General features: G+C 51.5%; 1 protein-coding gene and 1 pseudogene across 1 annotated transcript in view; both read right to left on the bottom strand.

Moving 5' to 3' along the window:
• LOC144094444 (membrane metallo-endopeptidase-like 1) overlaps positions 1-18903 on the bottom strand; it is a 69725-nt gene that overhangs the window by 23611 nt on the left and 27211 nt on the right. Inside the window, exons 5-6 of the mRNA XM_077628380.1 lie at positions 7952-8111; positions 7055-7156 (exon numbers count right to left, since the gene is read on the bottom strand). Of these exons, the coding sequence (XP_077484506.1) occupies positions 7055-7156; positions 7952-8111 (262 nt within the window). The remainder of the gene's footprint in view (positions 1-7054; positions 7157-7951; positions 8112-18903) is intronic.
• On the bottom strand, positions 1158-5827 carry LOC144094358 (uncharacterized; annotated as a pseudogene).

Raw genomic sequence — 18903 nt, 5'->3', positions numbered from 1 at the left:
CCATTACTGGTGTTTTTTCATGCCTTGTTGCTTGCCGTGCATAAACTCAAGATTAGCGAGTGATACATCAAAAACTTGATTGGAAACAATGTTGACGACCCCTGGTTGTATGCAAGTAAAGTGACAAGCCTTTAAATATGTACCCTGGAGCGGATTGTTAGTAGCGCTCTTCTGTGTGCAGTCGTGGTTCTCTCGCCTTGTGTTCGTCTTTTCTGGCGCTAACTTAAATCAAAGTCGAGTCTCGTAGAAGCACAACCTGCGCAAGTATCCATGTCGTTCGCATTGCACCCGTTGCGCGTAGGCTACGTTTGGCGTCATCCCTGTGGATGTCGGCCGGGTCGCTAACCTCACGGAGTAGCCGTTCGCGTCCAAGAAGCGAACAATACTACCTGTTGTAATTCAGTTCCGGAAAGTTTTTCTCCTGCCTGCCTGCTTTATCTGCGCCAGTAGGCAAGCAGGTTACGCGACGGCGTAAAAGGCCCTGTTACGCAGGAAATCCGGCGTCGGCTTTGCCGCCGTTGTGAGCAAAAAATCACGGGCATGGTTCTGACAGGTGGTCCACAGAGAGCAGCCTATAGGAGGCAGGTGGACCACCCAGGTCACGTGAACTTGGGGCGTCATCACAACCTGCCCATCGTGGCAGGGGGCAGTTAATGATTGGTCGCTCGAGAAGAGCAACGTGGGCCGCACAGGGCCCATCGCTGGGAGCACCTGCCATCGCAGTGCAGTGGCGAATCACCTAACCCCTGCGCCAGGAGTGGTAAGAGGACTCTCAAGGTATCTATGAGTACAAAGTAGAGAAAGGCTTCCTGCGTATATGGGAATTAGTTCATTACGCTGCCGTGTCATACCCTTATGGCAGAGCTGCCCTCCAGTCTTTAATGCGTTACCACTCAAGCTCACATTCACCGAAAAGCCACTTGTCATTCTGATTCTTCGGTTAACAGGTGTTAGCCACCTTTCACGGTGGGCAGGTTGTGATAATTCACAAGGTCACGTGACCTACGAGGCAGGTGAGCCACTGCTTTTCCGCCCACGGCGCCGCGACCGGCGTCATCGGCACTATCGTCGCAGACGAAGACGGCGCCGGACTTACGGCAGAGCCGTGACCGCAGATATCCATGCACAGAACGACTGTGTCACGTCTCTACTGTGCGTCAGTCGTGCCTTACGGAATACTCCTGCAAAAAAGGGTCACAAGTTGGGCTTCTACCACACGAGGCGGATTTAGGATTGCTTGATGGCGGAACTTGTCTGATCCGTCAAGGCAACTGTGGACAAGACCCTTTCCCCAAGCGTCTCGCCCTAGAAGAGCCGAGCACCAGGCTGGGGGAAATCTTGTACCCATTAAAAAAACCGGTGGGTACCCGGCGGCACTGGGGATCGAACCCAGCAGCTTCCGAATGCGAGCCGGATGCTCTACCAGAAGGCCATGCTTAGGTCTCACTTTGATCATATAGCGATACCATAGATAACAAAGCATAACCGCAATAAACAGTGCGAAACCACAATAAACAATGCAAAACAATGTCTACATAGTACTAGCGAACTTATGATTGCATTCGGCCTAACTACGCAAATCGGCCATGATATTTAGAGCAGCCACAACCTCATTTCCGAATTTCTCCTAAGTACAGTCTGTTTTTAACTGCTCTTTACCGGTTGCTGCAATGGATCTGGCTGTTTTGAAATTGTGACGGACTCGGCAGACGAATAAGCGGGCAATGCGCGGGCGCTGCACTCGAGCAAGGCCTGCGGCCGTTAAATGAAGTCATCATCGGCCATTATGTTCTGTTCTCATCGGCTTGTCCTCACGTAGCATCTGGTGGAGACGCTGGCGGTCCTCATCATCCCAGCTTCGGTGTCTGGCGTCCCCTAGTGTCTTCTGTATACATTGTGCTCGTGGTTTGTACCTCCGGGAAATACCCCAGTCTGCTATACTCCCAGCCGCGACCAGAAGACACGACGACATGACCGCTACGGCCCCACCGACATACAACGCTGCTACCTGGATTGAGACCCGACGTTAAAGAACAGCACCATATAGTGCCCGTCCTCAGCCGTTGGCTTCTGGCGACCGTTGGCTCGGTCACGCTTCTTCAAGACTTGGGTGGGCTAGGCTTCTTTAGCGTTTAGTACGCTAATCTCCCTCATCGTGGCGTCAATCACTTCACCTCCTTTCTGCTACCCTCCTTTGACCGTGTCATGACGCCGTATCCTGGCGGCAGATGCAGACGAGCACCTTTGGAAACCATCTCATACACCCAACATTATACGCCGACACATGTCCTCGGTGCCAGGCCCGCCCTAAGCTCTTCCACATTTTGTGGGATCAAATCAAACAATCTACATTAGCAGTTGCGCTGGACTACAGCCGGTTGGCCACGGAGAATTTCTATAGTTCAGAAAGGCAATATAGAGTTCTTGCGCTTTCTTCAGCAGCCTTTTGGGAGTCCCTACCATGCGCTCAGCTTCCCCGTTAGCCTGCGGGTAACGTGGGATCGCCGTAACATGCTTGAAGCCGTAGAATCTTGCAAACTCAATGAAAGCAAATGAGATGAACTGTGGGCCATTGTCTGATATCACCGTTTTCGGGATCCCGTGCCTGGAGAAGATACTTTTCATATGCTGGATGACCACCTCTGACGATGTTCCTCGATTCAGCAGGGCCAGCTCAGGATACCTGGATTGATAATAGACAACAGCAAGAGAGACAGCTCCTTTCATCTCGAATAAATCCACTCCGATTTTTTAAGCTCCGTTGTTTCAGAGCGGATCATGGGTTCAAAAAACTGGTTGCGCTCTTGCGCATAGGTTGGGCAGCTGGCTATAGTTATTGCGATTTCCTGGCTTATGCCTGGCCACCAGACCTATCCTTTAGCATTTGCGCGACAGCGGACGACGCCCTGATGTCCCTCGTGGACTCTTTGCAGCGTTTCTTTCCGCAGCGCTCGTGGAATTACTAGTCTGGAGACCTTCAGAAGTAGCTTCTTGTACACCGTATGTTGCCGCGATATGCCCAAAACTGTTTTGAAACTTGTGGTACCCGGCCCTTTACAGGCCAACCGTGCATGCACGCTTCGAGCAGAGAGGCGCACACTGGATCCTCTGCTTGCTCTGAGCGTATGTGGTCTAGTATGTTATCTGAGAGCGCATATCGGACAACTCCGTCCACGTATGCCGAGACGTCAGCTTCAGACAGTGACTCTCCGATGGCTAGTCCCGTGTTCATCCCTCCAGCCCGAGAAAGAGTGTCCGCCGTAGCGACGCTTTTGCCCGGGACGTGTGTAAGCGTGAACGAGTATCTCATGAGACGCATCTTGAACCTTTGAATTCCAGGTGGAAGAGAGTCGAGGGGATCACGACCTAGCAACGGAAGGAGGGGCTTGTGATCTGTCTCAAACATAAACGTGAGACCTCTCATGAATTCGTCGAAGCGCACCGCTGCCCAAGTCAAAGCCAATGCTTCCTTCTCGATCTGCAAATACCTCTGCCCAGTTTTCGTCAGCGATCTAGAGGCATATGCTACAGGACGTCTCTCGCCTGAGGGCTGATCTTCGAGTAGAACTGCCCCAAGTACTTGCGAAGACGTGTCCGCCGTCACGATTGTCGGTACCCGGGGTTGTACCTTACAAGACACCTGTTAGAGCTCAGAGTAATCTTGATCTTCTCAAAGGCGTCCTCTTGTTGGGTTTCCCATGACCAATCGCTGTCTTTGCTGAGGAGGCTGCGTAGAGGCGCCGACATAGAAGGAACCTTGCGAGGTAGTTCATCACGCCTAACAAGGAACGAACTTCAACGACGTTTTCATGTCGGGGCAACTCTTTGTTCGCCCTAACCTTTTCGGGATCTGGGCGCACACCGCTGCCGTCGAATATCATACCAAGAAAGGTTACCTGCTTGACAGAGAAACAACATTTTTCATTGTTGAGGGTCACGCCCGTCTGTTGCAGCCGGTTGAGCACTTCACGAAGGCGGCTGTGGTGTTCCATTTTGTTCTTGCCGTACACCAAAGTGTCGTCCATATAGTTCAGCACACCGTCTAGGCCTGCTAGGACTTGCGCGAACTTTCTTTGGAAAATTTCTGGTGCGGATGTGATCCCGAACGGTAACATGCAGTAACAGTACCGCCCGTACGGCGTAATGAAAGTGGTTAACTTTTGACACTCTTTGGAAAGTCGTATTTGGTAGAATACAGAATTCGCGTCCAGTTTAGAGAAGACCTTAGCCTCCTGAAAGCTCCCCATGACTTGCTCCACCGTTGGCAGCTGATGGCGCTCCCGTCTTACAAACTGGTTCAGTTGCATTAAGTCAACGCAGATTCTTACTGCTCCAGACGGCTTCATTACGGGGACAATAGGTGCGCACCATTCTGTAGGCTCTTCAACCTTCTTTTATCATTCCTTCTTGTTCTAGCCTGTCCAGGCCTTCCTTGACCCTTTATTTCATGGGTATAGAAATCCGCCGGGTTGTAGACACCGCGTACGGGACTGCATTCGGCCCGAGGCGTATCGTATGTTCCCCAGGTATGAACCCTGTTCCTTGGAATACCTTAGGATACCTGATTACTATGTCGTCAGCAATTCATCTATAAAGTGTATGATTCCTAGGGCTTTGATAGCTGGAAATATGAACAAGGGCGTGCGCAAGTTGTACACGACGTAAATAGTTTGCTACGAACGGTTTTCTTTGCAAACTACTTCGGCATCAAATTTTTCGATTGTACAGATGCTTGCATTGCTCGGCCCGATCAGACCGCCTGCTTGGTGTAGAGAACGTGAAAGGAAAGGAAACTTTTCACCTACGGCGGTCACTTCTGCTCCAGCATCTATTTTCATGCCAATATCGTGGTCGTTTATCAGTACTTTGACGAAGTGCGCAGACGCTCTGTTCTGTGATTGCTCGACCATGCCAAGAAATTTCTCATTAGGTTCAGCAATGCCGTCGAGATTCCCGTCTGCCTGTTTTTTTCGGCACGGTTTTTCGAAGTGGCCCAACATTCTACAGAACCTGCACCTTTCTCGTAGCCCTGGGCAACTGCTTCTCGGAGGAGACTGACCGGCGCAGAAGCTGCAGCTCTTTTGACGACAAGCATTCTTCTGTCCGCGTGAAAAAGCTCTCTTTCCCCCGGCTTTCCTCGACCTTACTGCTCCGACACAAGCTTCCAGGACCGTACAGTCGTTGACTTTAAGCTCGGCTTGCTGTTTCTTCACCGTTTCGCTCGTACGCGCTTTTGCCAGAGCCGTGTTCAGTGTGAGCTTCGGATCCATTTGTAGTTCTTCCGATAGAGCCTCATCCCGTAGACAGACTGCGAACCTGTCTCTAATTAGGCGCTCCTTCATGTCTTTGAACTCGCATCTGTCTGCTAGCCTGTTTAGCTCGGTTGCGAAAGGGTCTACTGTTTCGCCCAGCTGCTGACGGCGTTGATAAAAGCGAGCACTCTCGTAGACTGTATTCTTGGTGTGGACAAAGTAGCTCTGAAACTTCGAATTTACGAAGCCATGATCTTTCATTTCTTCATCTTTGACATATAGTGACCGAAGAATGACCGCGACTTTCTGCCCATTGTATAGAGAAGAGTTCTTACTTGAACTTCGGCTGGCTTCTCGTGCAGTCCGGAGACAGATCTGTAGTCGTCAAATTCGTTCATCCAGGCGGGCCAGTCGGCGACGTTCTGTAAGCCGAAGGACCTCGGACGCTTGATTCCCACCATTCCGAAGTGTTGCCTGTCGCCTGCCACCGGGACGACTTGCTCTTGTTGCAGCAGCTTCTGGTCATCCCCTTGTTGATAGTGCTGTTGCGGTGCCTCATCGAAGCCGGCCTCCATTCCACTTCTGACACCATGCCAGACAGACGCTCGTGATGGTGACCAAGAAATGATCCCTTTTAATGTTCCGTCGCGCAATATATACAGCCAGAATGGTCACATGACTTATGTGAGAACTGGTGAGGGAAAGGAAGCCGTAGCGCATATCTCAGTGCGTATCAGTGGGAAGGCTGCTCGCACAGTGCTTATCAGGATGTCTGTCACAACCACCGTCCGGCTTTACTCCGTTGTGCAGATGCAGACGACAATCCACGAGAGACTATACAGAGGCGCTTTCAGTCGTTTTGAAACTTCCTTGTCGTCTGCTCTGCATCTTATTTCGCAAAGAAATTACGTAGGACTAACTATTTACTATTTTTAACAATGTTTTGTTTACGTGTGTGATAAAGTAATTGCATTTATTAAAGGTGACAATTTAATCCAGTTCTTTCCAGCAATGGCTGCGCACGTCTCACCCGCCATTAGTTCTCCTTGCATAATTTGGAGCCAGTAAGGCATAGTATTGAGGCCATGTTCTGTTTTATGATGCTGACATTTTACATTTTAAAACGACGTGCACTTGCGTCAAGAAATAGCTAAAAATGTGGCGAAAGCGAAATATTGTCTGCAGTCGTGTCGCTCAGGCGGCGCATGATTTTCAAAATAATCTCAGTCTCAGTTTACTCCTGGCGTTCGTGTCCTGTCATTTTAATCATCTGCCGTGTTCATTTTCCACATGTGGATTAAACTGGTTGACACCCGGGTTAAAACTTCTGACGCTTGCATTAATTGCGTTGGGACTCAGATTAAATTGCTTGGGGCTATTATTATTCCAGTAGAAGTTTTTGGTGCTTAGATTAAGTGTTTAGCACACGGATTAAGTTGCATGGCGTGCATTATGCTTTGGTTGCCGCTCAGGTTATTTTTACCTGTAGTTGGATAAATTTCAGTAAAACAAGAACCTGTAGTCATTTGGAAGATCCCCATTTGATGAACTGCGGTTTTTTTCAGCGCGTACGGATGGTACGCGCAACGTCGTATATACGCGGTTGACTGCAATCTAAGAAAGGAACTCCCGAGGTACCAGCGCTCACTGTGCTTTGTGCACCGTAGCCGGCACGGAATGTTGCATTAATTTAGGATGGCAGTGACCAGGAAATGGCTCTGGGGCCAGAGGGATCACCTGTCGTAGTTTGTCATTTGACGTGATGGCGCGAGCCGAGGGAGGTCAAAACATCGCGGACTCACCAAACGTGTCGTTTCTTCTGGCTTCGTTCGGAATATGTTCGATCGGTAAGTGCTTGCCAGAAGAGGCCGATTGCTGAGCAGCGGCTCTAATGTGAGTTTCAACTGCGGAGAAAGATGGAATGCAGCCTTAACGGTGTTCACGTGAATTCAGTCCAGAAATAACGATTATCGGCGCTAGTGTGTATTTCATACTGTAATGGGCATATCGCCAGCTTTGACAAAACTTGTGGCTGCAAAAGCTGACGACGAGCAGGATGTTTGTTTTCATGCACGGAGTGGTTTCAAGAAGGGTGGTGGGCACACAGAAAACAAATGTAATGCCGCTACAGTTATGCCCTTCGTCACTGACGCAGTTGACCAGCGCAGCTGTTACTTTCGGCAAAATGAAGACACTCCACCGCTGCCGGTGACACCACTGGTCACGTGATGTGCTTCGCCAACGACCTTCTGTCCTATTTTACTGCTGCCTTTGTGCAAGTTTATCTGAGCCCCCTGAGTTTAAGTGAGGAGAGACTGTCAACGGATAAATTCGCGATGACCACCGCAGGAAAAAAGAGCGCTGGTTTGTCGTCACTCGTGGTCATTCTTGCGAGGTGTCGTCTTCGCAGCGCCGTGCTGCAAGCACGGAGGTGAGAAAAGGGCCGGTTTCGCGTATGCTTCCCCTTCGCTGCAGGGGACAAAGCCACCTGTCATCATCAAATGAGTACAACATGTTCAGCGCGCTCGTGCGAACGCCCTGTACACGCTCCCCTGTGAAGTTATCTCAGTGAGTGCCCCAGAACGTCTAGGCACCGAGTGGAGACGCATTCGCAAGAATTACAATTGCCTCGCATGGTTTCTTGCACCCAGGGCTTTGTGAACGTGCTGGTTTGCAAAGGTGCCACTCAGTGCACGTACCTTCGTCCTCAAGCGCCACGAGCTCAGAGACGAGCGTCCCACCACTCGGAGCACTTGCCATGTAGCGAGTGATAAGTGTGGAGTAGTACCGATTCCTGCTGCCGGCTGAGAAATGATTTCGGTCCACTAACCAGGCCGCATCGTTGTCGGCCAGTTGGACCTGCGGAATGAAGGCTATAGTGACGTATAGAAAAGCAGTTTCGCGTAAAAGAAAAATGCTGGTCAAGCGGAATCCAAGCGCTCTCCTTTGGAGCCCGGCACGCTATATCTACACCACTGAGAAACGTTCGCTCAGTGGGAGGAATTGTACGAGCACCTCACACAGCACAGTAGGCGAATTACATACGTTACAGGAACGCGTAGTCAATTAGGGTCACTAATTAGCGCCACATATGGGCGATGAAGTGTAATAAAGCAGTATGTGATAGTAAAAAGCGGGGCGATGTATGAGAAAGGATGCGGCCTGGCTTTCTCCTCCTAACTGTTAATCAGAGAGGCCTTTGCCCAACAGTGGGCGTAGTCAGGCTGCTGCTGCTGCTGATGATGAATGTGCGACAAATGGTTTGCTTCATTAGGGCCTTCATTAGAGAGGCCTTTGCCCAACAGTGGGCATAGTCCGCTATGCCCAGGAATTCCAGTTTCGTATACAGAATCGCGGCTACTGTACTGGCATATTCTCACAAAATAAATAAATAAATAAATAAAACCCCTTAGGCTTTCCTCTGTGCATCGTCTGAACGCAGATATATGCGTAATTGGTCATTTTATACTTAATATTGTGACAGTTGTTACACTGAAAAGGAACTGCAGCGGCTGAACGAGGGCACCAGAGAAACGGACCTACACTTCAGCGTCGTCTACTTCTAGAGGCTGCGATCTCTTTCTTCTTCTACTTCCAATCCTCGTGTCACTGCCCCCTCTTCAGGAGCATCGCCCCGATGAGGTGTTACCGTCAGACCGAATAGCGGGGAGAAAAAGTGTTCAAGAGGTACACCACGAGTCTGACATCACAGAATATGACTACATGCAGCCGGAAAGTCACTCGGGGGGTCGCTCGTTGTACGGCTTCATTCGCACCACATGCACAACGTCGCTGCGCTTGCCGTTGTGCGATGAACGAGCTAGCGAGGCTGGTGCAACTTCGTACGTTACGTCGCTGAGGCGGCGGACAACAAGGTAAGGGCCGAAGTAGCGGCGCAGTAACTTTTCGGACAGCCCGCGACGACGAACGGGCGTCCAAACCCACACATAGTCGCCTGGGTGGTAGGTACCGTAGCGGCGTCCAAGGTCGTAGCGGTCAGCATCGATCTGCTGCTGACGGTGAATGCGGTGTCTGGCCAGTTTCCGTGCTTCTTCCGCGCGCTGAACATAGGTGGCGACGTCGACAACAAGTTCACTCTCACTGTCAGGGGGGTCCACGGGTAGCATAGCATCGAGGGGGGTGCTAACCTGTCGACCGAAGACTAATTCGAAAGGAGTGAACTACGTCGTCTCTTGCTGCGTGGTATTATACGCGAATGTTGCGTATGGGAGAATTTCGTCCCATGTCTTGTGCTCGATATCAATATACATGGAAAGCATGTCGGTCAAGGTCCTGTTGAGGCGTTCTACCAAGCCATTTGTCTGCGGGTGGTAGGCTGTTGTACGTCTATGGCTGGTGTGCGTGAGCTTGAGTACAGCCTGAGTGAAGCGGGCCGTAAATGCAGCTCCACGGTCAGTAATGATAGCTGCAGGAGCGCCATGACGCAGGACGATGTTGTGGACGAAGAAGTCGGCGACTTCAGCAGCAGTACCGTTTGCAAGTGACGTGGTCTCAGCGTATCGGGTCAAATAATCTGTCGCGACCGCAATCCACCGGTTTCCTCTGGTCGACTTCGGAAAAGGGCCGAGGAGGTCTATGCCAATTTGCTGAAAAGGGGTCTTTGGTGGTGCTATGGGCTGCAGAAAGCCGGCTGGCTTCTGAGGAGGAGATTTGCGCCGTTGGCAATCCCGGCATGTTGTTACGTATCTACGCACAGATGGGAGTAAATTGGGCCAGTGATACTTAAGCCGAATCTTTGCAGTGTGCGACTAACCCCCAAGTGGCCGGCGGATGGTTCATCATGACAAGCGCTTAAGATTTCGGAGCGTAACTGGGATGGCACAACAAGCAGAAACGTCTCTTTGTTGCTGTCAAAGTTGCGCTTGTAGAGGACTCCACGCCGCAGAATGAAGGTCTGTAGTCCACGGCGAAACACACGAGGTACATGAGAATTCAGACCCTCCAGATACTTAATGAGTGGCGCCAACTCAGAATCTGCTCGTTGAAGCTGCGCCATACGGGAGATGCTAATGGCACAAATAACAGGGCAATCTTCGGGGATGTCTTGCGTAGCCGGTTCCACGGCGCTCGTGATAAACAGTCCGCGTCCTGGTGCTGCCGACCCGATTTATAGACGACCGTAACGTCGTACTCCTGTAAACGGAGGTTCCATCTGGCCAACCGGCCAGAAGAATCTTGAATGCTGGCCAGCCAGCATAGCGAGTGATGATCGCTGACAACACGAAACGGTCGGCCGTAGATGTAAGGTCGAAACTTACTCTGAGCCCAGATGACGGCAAGGCACTCTTTTTCGGTCGTCGAATAGTTCCGTTCCGATCGAGAAAGTGTGCGGCTCGCGTAGGCGATTACTCGCTCTGCGCCGTCCTGCCACTGTACGAGGATCGCTCTGAGGCCGACATTGCTGGCGTCAGTGTGGACATCAGTCTCTGCATTCTCGTCAAAATGAGCTAGTATTGGTGGACTTTGAAGGCGGCAGCGGAGTTCCTCGAAGGCTGCGTCTTGGGCACTTCCCCATACGAAGGGTGTGTCATCTCGAGTCAAGGCAGTCAATGGCTCAGCTAGGCGAGAAAAATCTTTAACAAAGCGGCGGTAATACGAGCAGAGGCCCAAAAAACGTCGGAGGGCCTTCTTGTCGGTTGGGCGTGGGAAACTGGAGACGGCGGAAGTCTTGTCGGGGTCTGGAAGAACACCTTGTGCGCTGACATTATGTCCTAAGAAACGGAGCTCCTCGAAGGCGAAATGGCATTTCTCTGGCTTGATCGTTAGTTGTGCAGACTGAAGAGCTTGAAGGACAATGCGCAATCGGCGCAAGTGTTGTTCGAAGCTAGACGAAAAGATGACCACGTCGTCCAGGTACACAAGGCACGTCTGCCACTTCAAACCAGCTAAAACAGTGTCCATCATGCGTTGAAATGTGGCCGGAGCGGAGCAAAGTCCAAACGGGAGCACCTTAAATTCGTACAGACCGTCGGGTGTCACGAAAGCCGTTTTCTCGCGGTCTCGCTCGTCCACCTCGATCTGCCAATATCCGCTTTTCAGATCAAAGGACGAGAAGAACCTGGCGTCCCGGAGTCGGTCAAGGGCATCATCGATCCTCGGGAGTGGGTATACGTCCTTTTTGGTAACATTATTCAGTTTCCTGTAATCAACACAGAATCGCAACGTGTTGTCTTTCTTTTTCACCAGGACCACCGGCGACGCCCACGGACTTGTTGACGGCTGTATAACGCCGTCTGCAAGCATTTCATCGACCTGCGTCCTAATAGCTTCGCGCTCTTTAGGCGAAACACGGTATGGACGCTGACAAACTGGTGGCGTGGCCGAATCGGTGACAATGCGATGCTTGGCTACCGGCGTACGTCCGACCTTGGAGCTCGCCGCGAAGCAATCTTTAAAATCAAGTAGCAGCGACGACAGAAGGTTCTTCTGATGAGGTGACAACTCCGGGTTGATTTTAACCTTCTGAAGGGCGTTACTTCGTGCGGCATCGTCGTGAAGATTCACCTGTACGGGGCACAGATTCGGCAACCTATCCACGTCGTAGAGGAAGGCGACGGCCGTTCCCTTGGCGAGGTGCTGAATTTCGTTCGTGAAATTCGTCAGAAAAACTGTCGCACAGCCGTCATTCAGTTCAACAAGACCGCGCGCGATAGCCACACCCTTCTCGAGCAACAGCGAAGGGTGACTGTCCGCAATACCTTCGTAGTCGTGAAACGAGTCGTTCCTGACTAACACCAGCACACTGGACCGTGGTGGCAGCATTACGTCGTCTTCGACTATGCGCAGAGCGTTGACTCCTGGGCCTTCTGTGTTACTGTGCGCCACGGCTTGCTTCGTCGAAAATGTGACTCGCGCCTCGTGTAGATCGATCACAGCACCGTTTGCCTGTAGAAAGTCGAGGCCCAGGATCAAATCTCTCGAACACTCGCTCAACACGACGAATTCACCCACGTAGACGAAACCGCGGATGCCGACTCGGGCTGTGCACCTTCCGGCCGGGCTAATGAGGTGACCTCCAGCCGTGCGAATGCTAGGGCCCAACCATGGTGTCAGAACTTTGCTCAATTCCTGGGCGAGGGTGTGGCTCATCACGGAATAGTCAGCCCCAGTATCAAGTAAAGCGATGGTGTCAGTTCCGTTAATCGTCACACGCAAATCAGAAGTAGCGCGTCGGATGCTGTCGCTACCCTGCCCCGGTGAGGAATCAGCGTATCGGTATATCGGCGGAGGAGGATCTTCAGTTTTCCCGACAGCAGCGGCCTTGCCTCCGGAGACCGCTGGAATTAGTTTTCCCGGCGTGGACTGGAAGAACGCCGCTCAGGGTAGCCGGCGTCTCGGCGAGGGCTTGGGGAACGGTAACGCAGCGGAGATGACGACCTAGGATCGTAGCGACCGTATGTCCCAGGCCTCTGACGGGCCGACAGATGAGCTTCAATTTCGAATGGTCGTTCGCCATTCCGGGGGCAAGGGTCGTCGGGCGCGAAACCACGCAGACCCACTCGGCGGTACGGGCAGGCCCTGTAAAGATGTCCCGCCTCACCACAGTGGTAGCAAAGGGGCCGCCGGTCCGGTGCACGCCACACTTCACACTTCCGTGGCCGCTGATAAGCTGGTCGAGCAGGCACTCGGGAAAGACCAGACTGCTGCGCTGCGTGAGTCGCGGTATTCACGTCGTAGCCTGGCGTTGGGGCCCGGCAGAGGACAGATGCATAGGTTGGTCTGACCTCAGTCTGTCTTGGGATCTCAGGCAGTTGTTGCTGCTGTGCTGCTAGGCGCACCTCGTCCCGGACGACTTCAGACATCGATGTAACAGACGGCGCGCTGGGAGGCAGCTGGAGGGCTTGTAATTCCTCCCTGACGATCGACCTGATTAGGTCCCGTAAAACGGCCGCATCACTCCCTAGCGGCATCGAAGAAACAGCGGGCCCAAGCGTGCTTACATCCCGATTGTATTGCCGGGCTCGTTGCAGGAGCGTCGTCTCCATGGTAGTCGCTTCCGTGAGGAATTAGGCAACAGTACGCGGTGGACTGCGCACAAGACCGGCGAAAAGTTCCTGCTTGACCCCGCGCATGAGGTGGCGAAGCTTCGTCTCCTCCGCCATGGATGGGTCAGCACGCTTGAAGAGGCGCGTCATGTCCTCTACATACATGCGGACGCTTTCGTTAGTCCGCTGGTTACGGGAGCGAAGCGCAGCTTCAGCTTTCTCCCGGCGGTCTGCGTTGGGGAATGTAGCTATGAGATTTTGGCGAAATGTCTCCCAGGTGGACAGGTTGCTCTCGTGGTTCTCGTACCATGTCCTAGCGGAGTCCTCGAGCGTAAAATACACATTATAGAGCTTACGGTCGTCGCTCCAACCGTTGTAGCGGGCGACCCGCTCGAAGGTGTCCAGCCAGTCTTCCGCATCTTCGTACACGTCGCCGTGAAAAGATGGCGCTGTTCGCGGCGTGTGGTAGAGGATGGGCGCCGGGAACCTACTGTCTGTGGCCATTTCCGGTGGGACCGTCGGTCGAGGCTGCGTCTTCCTCGTCGGGTTGTCAAGAGGCCCGAACTCAGTTGTCTCACTGCGGAGGCGGCGGCTTGGGCGCTGATGGACCGGTGTGAGTGCCGTCTTTATCTCGTAGGCGTACGCAGGTCGGGAAGCGTACCCAGCACTGCTCCACCAGATGTGTAACAGTTGTTACACTGAAAAGGAACTGCAGCGGCTGAACGAGAGCACCAGAGAAACGGACCTACACTTCAGCGTCGTCTACTTCTAGAGGCTGCGATCTCTTTCTTCTTCTACTTCCAATCCTCGTGTCAATATTCACAGATCGCTGTGAGTCCTCACTTCACTCCTGGCGCAGTGGTGCAACGGATAAACAATGCGCCAGTTCCCCGACAGGCGGTTTTTCGAACAGAGCCATCGGTGTTGCTTGTGAAACCCAGGTTGCTCTTTCTGAGGAACTTCTCACAACCAATCATTAATTTAACAGCTACCTGCCACAGTAGGCAGTTCGCTTACTGCCCCGTGGGTAGGTTGCCACCTGCCATGGTGAAGAGATTGGGATGACGTCACAAGGTAGTTTAAATGTGAGAATAGGGGGACCCTAGATCACATCATTTGGGAATGTACACACTCCCCAGGGATTAAAGAAGGAATAAATAGCAAGGAAGCCTGGGAAACCCTTCTGCAAAGCGCAGACCCCGCCGTGCAGAAAAAAGTCATTCACCTGGCACTGGAGGCCGCAAGAGACCAAGAACTCTATGCCTGCCTTTAGATGCGAGGCTCCCGGCCCCCACCCCTAGGCCTGCGTGCCAGAGATGGGGAGTAGGGGAGCCTCTTCTCTGGTGGAAATAAAGGTTTTTGGAATGGAATGGATTTTATAAATATTTCAATCACAATGCGGTGATATTAGCAGGCCGGGAAAGGCGTATTGCATACAGTGACAAGTACAGAAAATGCACAGGCTAATAAAATTGATATTTCAATAAATACAAAGATAGTGGTTTGGCCTTATAAAAAAATATCATTCATGACGTTACACCAAAGGAGCTAAAACACTGTTACAGCGAATACGATACAAACAAAATGATGTCACTGTAAACATGTAAGGATGAAGTTAATGTTGGCGTAGAGACGACGTTATTTTTAGCATATTCCAGTACACAGGAACGAATATTTGAAAGAATTGACGTGCGAGGAAAAGAGAGTTATAGTTATAATGAGTTATAGTGAGGAGTTATAGTGAGATTATGCCTTTGTCGAGTAGCGTGTGCGGATGAGAAAGATATGATTTCTGTTAAGTCAGCGCTGTATAATGCCCCTTGATTAGTTGGTATGAGAACTTCAATCGCGAGCAACGATTTATTTCTGCCAGAGCAGAAAGATTAGCCCTCTTTAAAAAGTTCTTTAACTGTTGTTATTGTGAATGTGTTGTAAATAAAACGCGCGACTGTTTTTATACCTGTTCCAGTTTAGCGATGTTAGCTTTTGTGAAAGGGTCCAGTATGACCACATGGTAATCTAAAATGGGCAACTCAACTGATTTGCTGCTGCAATGCCCAGTGCCAGTGAGTGGCCTCGTCTCCTCTTTTATAGCAGCAGTATCCGCCACGTGGAAGGGTGTCGTTGGTGCCAGGATCTGCCACCAGGTGGCTGATGTGTACGGACGTACTTCACATGGGCTCCACAATTTTTTTCAGAACACCCCAACATTCTTTACCCTTTATTGTGGACTATCGACCGAACATCATCAGGCACGTCTGGGGCAACTTTTACGTCTGGATAACGGTAATCACACATTTTTGCGGCCCTCTGAAACTCACAGAATTGAGGCCGCCTGCGCAGAGCCTACCTAGGTTCGTGCGCCCACAGCGGCGAGGCACGAGCCACGAAGCTCCGCAGAGCTCTTGTTGCCGCCGGCGCTCCCTCCTCTCCCGCAGCGACGAGGAAGAAGGCACGGACCTCCTCCCCCTCCAGACATTCCGCCTGCACAGGAGAACACACCGGTCCGCCGAGAGGGACGCCTGTGAATCTTCTGACTGGACTCTCTATCTGACGCACAGCAAACAGAAACGCCTGGCTCGAGATAAGCCAGTCACGGTGGCAGGATTCACAAGGCAACCCTCATATGCGCCACCTATATCCTTCAAAGTCTTCACCTCGCCACGACCGCCTTACCCCATTACCCAAGCAGGACTGCAAAATTATTCACCGCCCCAAGAAAGGTCTTCCGCTGAAGAATTTCACTGCCCCAGAGATCTCCATTGCAGTTGCCCAAGTCTGCCGCTCCCCCAAAAATATGAGCTTCCTCAAGGTGCGCATTCATCAGGGCTGAAACATCATCATCACCAGCACCTCCGATCTTGATACGGTATATCAAGTCCGACAAATCGACAGCCTTACGCTCGCCCCCGGGCCTATGCCATCGCTGCCTACGTGGCAACCGTGGAGACCGCCTTGAAGGGCGTCATTCATGGCCTCACTCCCAACACCTCGGAAACCGAGCTTATGGATGTCCTCAGGACGCCCTTTGCTGGCGTACAAGTCCTCGGGGCTCGCATGCTGGGCGCCACCAGAAAGGCCATCTTTACCTTCAACACCCGTAATGCTCCGCGGTCGGTCATCTCCTGCGGAGGTGAACTGCCCCGTTACCCATTCAAGCCGACCAAGCAAGTATGCCAAGAAGTCTTTCACCAAGTGGGTTACCGTTCCGACGTCTGCGGCAGTCTCAACGCAACATCTGGACATCCTTGTACCCCGAGGTGTGCATCTTGCGGGGACGCTCACCTCACTGGCGCACGGTAATGCCGCCAACGCCTGGTTCAAAAGACGGCCCGGAAAGCTAAAATGTCAACACCCAAGACTCAGTGGGTCGCCCAAGATGGTTCAGCTCCGAAAGGGACTCCTCAGAACAGCCTCCTCTAAAGTGGACCCCCTACCCAATGCTTATCAACAGAAGTAAAACACCATTCTTTCAAAAGATTCTTTAGACAGTCCATAGACTGTCCATAGACTTATGTCTATAACGCCTATAGACTCTCTATAGACGAAACCAAGAGAACACTCTATAAACAATACAAATCCTATAGACAGTCTATAGGTAATCTATAGATTTATGGCCATACACATCTAATAAACTTTCGTCTATAGACAGTCTATAGAGTTTGAATAGACAAAAAGAAATATCTATAGGGAGGCAATAGAGTCTATAAGAAGTCTATAGACTGTCTATAGACGATTTTTTTAAAGGGCAGTCAGCAAAACATCCGGGACAACCAAGGGGCTTGGTCCACAGTTGGAAGCACCGGCCTCAAGATCACAGGTGAGCTGGTCAGTTGTTGCTTCCTCTGCACCAAAAACTCGTTCTACACAAATCACCCAACTAAAGGCAAAAATATCGCGCTTTAACACACAGCTAAGTCAACAAACCACCAAGTCCACAACACAAGCTCCGGGACACCAGTCGCATTACTCATCTACGCCTGCTTCAGTAACGCCCTCACCAGACAATTCGACAGCAACGACACCCGCACATACATCCGCGCCCTTCAGTCCTGGCCCGGTTGAAATAATTCGACCGCATGAAGAACGATATCTTGCAGACCATGCCACAGCAACTTTCACAGTAGGAACAACAGATGCAGCAGCCAATGGTCGCCTTCCAGCAAAAGATCCAGAAATAGTTGGTTGCAATGCAAGAACAACTCCAGCAACAGATGCAGGGGATGTACGCCTCCTCCGCAACTTGCACCAACCGCCTACCGCGTAAACTAATCCCATCTACCAACCCCCCTAGTGGGCCCCACCAACGCCGCATGTGACTGCCGTCGGATGTCAGTGATTTGGAGAATCGGGACAGCTTCCCGGCACTAGACAACCATAATGACGCCCAATAACGCATCGACGGCACAACTTTGAAATCTGAGAGTAGAACTGCCGTTCTTTTCATCCTATAGCAGTATGTCTTCTCCAATATATACATTCCGCCCCAGTGCCACCAGACGTCATTTGCCTTTAAGAAATCGGCAAAGGGCCTATCCGTATCCGCATACGACGCTATTACACGCATCAGACTCAGCTCGCATCCCGGATAGCCGTACTGGTCTTGAAAACCGTAGCCGCTACCGCTTATGCCCTCAACTCGTTCGACATCGATAATCAACTCCCCGAAATTATTCCCTGAAAGGCCCGCAAACAAAGTACATTCATCCTCAATGTCTACAGTCCCCCTAAACAAAAACACGCTCCGTTTGGGCCCCGGCTCTCGGAATGCCACTGCAAATCCCAATGTAATCGTCTCGCTGTACTTGGCGACTTTAATGCTCCCCACACCACCTGGACTTACCGAGTCGGTACAGCCAAGGGGACCGCTCTACTGAATGCCGTGGACGCCACACACCTTACCTTAATAACCGATCTCTCAGTCCCCACAAGACTAGGTAATATTGTCTCCCGTGACACCTCTCCGGACCTCACTTTCACTAAGAATGTCCCGCGCCCTACCTGGACTAACCTAAGGGAAACCCTAGGTAGCGACCATTACATACTCTCAATCAGCACACTTTCCCCACAGCACCGGATGTCCCTCGGTATCATCAAGATAACCAATTAGGAAGCCTACAGAGCCGCGGCTTCACAGTCCGGCTCTATTACTGATATCACGGCATGGACCCAGGCCCTCTGTGACACCAATCAATCGCACACGCAAACCCTCCAACAGACCGCGGACAACCGCGCAGTCGACGCCCACCTCCTCCACCTCTGGGAGGCCCGTCATGGCCTGCTGAAAAGATGGCGCCGACAACGACATAACCGCACCCTCAATAAGCGCATAGCGCAGCTTACCTTACAAGCTCAGGACTACGCAACGCAGCTCTCCACCCAAAACTGGCATTGATTTTGCGGCTCCCTCTGTGGCACCCTGAGTACTACTAAAACATGGGGCATACTGCGCAGCTTTCTACATCCAATAATAATAATAATAAATAATAATAAATATTTTATTGCACATATCGTACAGAGCAATGAAACGGGCCTGTCAAATCCTCTAGTGGATTGAGGGACTTGGCCCGGCAAAGTCGGCAGACGGACGTGCAATACAAGCATAGAATATGAACATATTATCAACACAGCATATCAACACAATA

Source organism: Amblyomma americanum, chromosome 6, assembly GCF_052857255.1.
Source record: "Amblyomma americanum isolate KBUSLIRL-KWMA chromosome 6, ASM5285725v1, whole genome shotgun sequence".
NCBI classification, from domain to species: Eukaryota; Metazoa; Arthropoda; class Arachnida; order Ixodida; family Ixodidae; genus Amblyomma; species Amblyomma americanum.
This window is presented reverse-complemented; position numbering and strand designations above follow the sequence as displayed.